This window comes from Gracilinanus agilis, unplaced genomic scaffold (assembly GCF_016433145.1).
Source record: "Gracilinanus agilis isolate LMUSP501 unplaced genomic scaffold, AgileGrace unplaced_scaffold33056, whole genome shotgun sequence".
In the NCBI taxonomy this organism is placed as follows: Eukaryota; Metazoa; Chordata; class Mammalia; order Didelphimorphia; family Didelphidae; genus Gracilinanus; species Gracilinanus agilis.
The window spans coordinates 1-5628 of record NW_025365864.1 but is presented as its reverse complement, the minus strand read 5'-3'; the positions used below and the strand labels follow the sequence as shown (position 1 = coordinate 5628).

At 37.7% G+C, this 5628-nt stretch overlaps 1 protein-coding gene across 1 annotated transcript; it reads right to left on the bottom strand.

Moving 5' to 3' along the window:
• Positions 1–1695: 1695 nt before the first annotated feature.
• On the bottom strand, positions 1696–4495 carry LOC123254805 (olfactory receptor 4C12-like). Its single transcript, XM_044683727.1, has 2 exons — positions 4469–4495; positions 1696–2625 (listed from the first exon to the last, which is right to left on the bottom strand). Exons 1-2 carry the CDS (start codon positions 4493–4495, stop codon positions 1696–1698), a joined length of 957 nt encoding a protein of 318 aa, XP_044539662.1.
• Between the last annotated feature and the right edge of the window lie 1133 nt (positions 4496–5628).

Below are 5628 nucleotides of genomic sequence, written 5' to 3'. Positions count from 1 at the left end.
GAAATCTATCTAGTTCCTTGAAATTGATCTTTTCTCTCCCACTCTGATCACAATTAATGACTTGACTGTTTTCTTCTCTCTTGTCATTCGACTCTTCTTATTTTTTTCTTGTTTCATCATTTAATTTCTCTGACAACTCTGCTTTTAAAAGTTTCCTTGTAGAATGGTCAATAGCACCACCTTATATTAGAACTGTTATGCACCCAAATGTACACTTTTTTGAAAAAAATAGATTCCACCACCCCCTCAGTGATGTAAGGATGGGATTTGTGCAAGGGTGATGGGACAAAAGGAGCCAGAGAAGGAGTGGCTGACAATTGGTGACAGTTACTGACAGTTGAGAGACCAGAGGGAATTCTGGGAAATGCGCAGGAGGAAGGAGTAGGGGAAGATCTTTCAGCAGGGGACTGAGAAAGGGAGGAGGTCAACTTTCCAGCTTTGATCCAGTCCTGAGGGCTTCCTAAGGATCTTCTTTGGAAACTGAACCCTGATTCCCTCATCAAAGACATTCCATCACATCTCTCCCATCAAGACTTCAACCATCGAATCACCTAAGTTTTTGGACTTTATTTTGGGAGTGATCTCTTAGTCTCCTTCTCCCCTTACCCAACCTTGCTGAGAGACCCCCTTTCAGTAAAAACTTATAATTATAGAAGGGATAGAAATAGAATAAAAGAAATAGAATCATAAGGAGAGGGAGGGAGAAAAAGCTTGGGAATGAGAACCCCAAAGGTTCCCACCCAAGTGACTGACACCAAAGAAATAGAGAAGAGGGCACCCCAAAATCCTTCTGCCCTTCACCCCTTTCCCTAATCCCTGAATTGCAAATAATGAAGCAATTCATTAGTCAGATAACATTCTGGAGTGCCTGAGAGACAACAAGGGAGAGGGGAACCACAGCTTGATCTGGCTGCCTCCATCTTAGAGCCAGACCACCCACTTTAAAGTTGACTGACCTTGGGGGAGTCTTATGCGAACCCCGCCCTCATTCAGAATTAGATTGTGATACCACATACCTCATCTTATAGAGAAGCCTTGCCCCCAACTCCTGTGGGGTGGCAAAACAATCCAGGTCACCCAGTTTCGGAGTGACATCCCCTCGAAGTCTCCCAGTGTATATTTGGCAGGAGGGGAGAGCAAGAAGTGAGTCTCACCCTCATAGACTCTATCTCTCCTCCATCCCTAACATTGGTGGATGGCTCTCATTTTTATTACAGTGAACAATATTTCTTTGAATCTATTCACCAAGGGAAATAAAACAAAGATAATCTTCATATTCTATATATGTTCTCCTTGGCTTAAAAATGTTGCTGTTCTGGCACATCTAGTTAGTTACATAAACATATCTGAATGTTCATGTATTAGGCATTCATTAGTTTACTCATAGCATATTTGTAGGAATTTATCTCAATTACATAATAGATTTGAATTCAAAGATTGGCATAAATAAGTGACATTGGTCACATACTGATGTTACATACATAAATCACCTATAACAATGCTCACCTGTGCTACATATATAACATCCTTAGAAATTATCCTTCTGTCAGAACATATCTGTCCAGTCAATGTTTGGACAGTCTTGTTATTTCTATGCTGATTCCCTATCCATTCTGTACCCTTCCTTTTGGTGCTATGCACTGTTCTACATATGCAACTCTGAGCCTAAGAATAACTCAGTTTGATTATGTTATGTCATTTGTAATCAGAAACAACTTTTCTGCTCCACAATTTTCTCATGGCATTTTGTACCTCTGCATTTCTCACTGTGTAGATAAGTGGGTTCAGCATGGGAGTGATGAGAGTGAAAAATATAGTCACAGCTTTATCCATTGGGAAGGTGGTCACTGGTCGAAGATACATGAAAATGCATGGAACAAAGAACAAGACAACAACAGTGATGTGGGAACTGCAAGTAGAGAGAGCTTTGCGCCTCCCTGCAGAGCTGTAACTTTTTAGGGCACGCAGGATGATAACATAAGAGAACATCAACATAATAAAACTAATCATGGAAATTAATCCTCCATTTGCAGCCACCAGCAGACCAACAATGAAGGTATCTGTACAGGCAAGTTGAATCACAGGGACTATGTCACATAAAAAGTGATCTATGACATTGGGTCCACAAAATGGGAGCCACAATGTAATAAGGATTTGTCCTGTTGAATGCAGGAAGCCCACTGTCCAAGCCAGTCCAACCAGGAGACAACATAATCGATGGTTCATTATAGTTGTGTAATGCAAGGGCTTGCAGATAGCCACATATCTGTCAAAGGCCATTATTATGAGGAGAACAATCTCAGAGGCACCCAAGACATGCTCAATGAATACTTGAGTCATACACCCATTGAAAGAAATTGTTTTTCGCTCACACAATAAGTCAGCTAGCATTTTTGGGACAATTGAAGATGAATAGCAGGCATCAATTAAGGACAAAAAAGAAAGGAAAAAGTACATTGGGGAATCCAGAGTATGGCTAAAGGTTATAGTGATGACAATGAGGACATTTCCCATCACAGTGATGATATATGTGATTAAAAATATAAAAAACAAGACTCTTTGCATCTCAGGATTCTTTATAAGACCCAATAGGATAAACTCAGTTACATTGATCCTGTTTTCCATTTGAGTTTTGTGACAATGCTATGCTCTGAGACAAATGTCAGCTGGTTACTAATGTAGACAGCTCCTGATGAGCCCAATCTTTTTATCTTTAGCAATTCACTCCTTTCCACAATATACCTGTATAGAGAAATAAAAATTATATATCTCATAGGTGACAGATCCAAGTTTTCTGATAATGAATTCAATCCCTGCCACTGGCACCTAAAACACTACATTGGCCAATAATCTTAGAATCCAGAATCCATTTATAACATTTATCATTACTATACCCCAAATCTACTGTCATCATTTTTCTTCATTAGTGAAAAGATTTGGTGGCTGATCTCCCCTATCATTTAATCACTCCAGTAAGTATAGTGCATAGGAAAATGGGAATAGATAAGAAAAATAGCAAACTGTCACAATAGTGAACAAGAACACTAATAAGTTCCAAGGGAGGATTTAAAGTTATGTTCCAGAATATTTAGATTTTAAAATGATAGTAAGTTACATGATAGGTAAGGGGGGATGGAAGAGACACACAGAGACACACAGAGAGAAACAAAGACAGAGAGAGAGAAAATAGATGCATATATATGTGTATATATATATATATATTTGATACCCTTACCCTCTGGGTTCTCTTATTAATCTAGGAGGAAAATCACAATGAGGAGCATGAAAGCTCATGATTACTGGAGATATTAAAGACACATCAGCTTATACCATTGCCCACCCATGTAGGGCTTTCTATTCTACCAACATGCCCACCTATTACTTCATGGATTTGACATAGTACTAAAAACTACTATTTTAGTAGCACTAAAAAGAGGAACCATATTATTTGAAGATCCTCAGAAATGCTGGTCCAAATAGAAATGACATTAAAGTCATTCTTCCACTTTTTTGATAAACTTAAGAAACTAACAATGGATTTGGTGATGGGAAGTTTCTGTTTATTTTTCAAAGCTTGTCACTTATGTGTGTTTATGTATGTGTATGTGTTTCTCTGTGTGTGCATGTATGTCTGCTTTTGATGTATGGTCTGTCCCCAAGGGAGTGTGAGGGGGAAAAAACAAAACAAAAGAAAAAGCTTCCTATCAATGAGAACAATTCAAAAGCACAAATGAGCTTCCTCCATAGCCAGTATGCTTTTCTTCAACAGAGTTAGTGAAGGGTAGAGGAAAAATTGCTAGTATGTTATAGGAGGGGTTCTTCTAAAAGCAGGAGTTATACTAGATGCCCTTTTTAGTGAAAATTTATTATATTGGGATTATACATGCATATAAAGGCTACCTGATCAAGTAGATATGGTGTCAATTTGGGATTTAGGAAGAATTGAATACAAATCCCTCTGCTCATAATTACTGGTTGCATGTAACCATGAGGAATTAATCATGCAGGGTTCTCTCCTCATTTTAATAGGGATAACAATACCTGTAATATTTAAAAGAGTGTTATTGGAAAACTTAAATGAGATTAATGGACCAACCAATCAATCGGTTAGTAAGCATTCATTAAATACTCTTTATGAGTTGGTTGCTCTGCCACTAACCTAGGTAATTCAGATATAGAGACCAAGTTGAAAAGTCAAACAAAAAGGCCATTCCTTCAGAGAAGACAAAAATAAATATAACTCTCTCTCTCTCTCTCTCTATCTATCTCTCTATCTCTCTATCTATCTATCTCTCTTTCTCATTCTCTATCTCTCTCTCTAATTTTCTCTCTTTCTCTGTCTCTCTTTTTCATCTGTTGGTCTATCTGCCTGTCTGCCTGTCTGTTTGTCTGACTGTTTGTCTGTTTGTTTATCCATCTATATCATTGGTAAGTGTCACTAGAAGATTATTGGAGATTAGAAAAGATTATAGGAAAGGGAATTCAAAATGATCATTAAAAGAAACTAGGAATTCTAAGAGGCAGTGATAAAAAGAGATTATATTTCAGGTATCAGGGACAGTCTGCATAGAGGCAAGAATTCAGGAAATGGAATGACATGATCTAGAAGCAAAAATAGTATCATTTTCAGTAGACTATAAAGGTAGTAAAAGGGACTAATATATAACAAGGTTTGAAAGATAGTTTAAACTCTCATGAGTTGAAGCAATATATATATATATATTTAATTTTGTACTGAAGTTAATAAGGAGTATTTAGAGTTCGTTGAATAGGGAAGTGATACAATATGATCATACTTGTGCTTTGAGAATATAACATAAATAATATTAGATGAAAAATTTAAAGTATCAAATAAATGTAAATAGATAGATTTATCTGGCTTTATATTTATATTTATATATTGTCCTGTCACTTTCATGACATATGGATCCTCTGCATACCCAAGTTTTGTTCTCACAAGAAAATTTCCTTTGTTAATACAGACTAGCAGTAATTCTGCAGCTTAAAATTTTTAGGTATTGTTTCAGGGCAAGAAGAGGTTAAATGACTTTCAGAGGCATATACCAGAAGTGGAAAGTTGACTCACATATGAGAGAGAAAGAGACAGAGAGAGAGACAGAGAGAGAGACAGAGAGAGAGAGAGAGAGAGAGAGAGAGAGAGAGAGAGAGAGAGAGACAGAGAGACAGAGAGAGACAGAGAGAGTGACAGAGAGACAGAGACAGAGACAGAGAGATGTGAACTGGAAAAACCTCCAGGAATTGATGCAGAGTGAAAGGAGCAGAGCCAGAAGAACATTGTACACAGAGACTGATATACTGTGGTAAAATCGAATGTAATGGACATCTGTACTAGCAGCAAAACAGTGACCCAAGACAATTCTGAGGGTTTTATTGAAAGGAACACTACCCACATTCAGAGGAAGAACTACAGGAGTAGAAACACAGAAGAAAAACAATTGCTTGGACACTTGGGTTGATGAGGACATGATTGGGGATGTAGACCTGAAAAGAGCACACCCATGTAACTATCAATAATGTGTAAATAAGTCTTGACTGACCACACATAATAAAAAACCAGTGGAAATGTGAATTAGGTACAGAGGAGGGGAGTGGGGGGGTTGAGGGGGT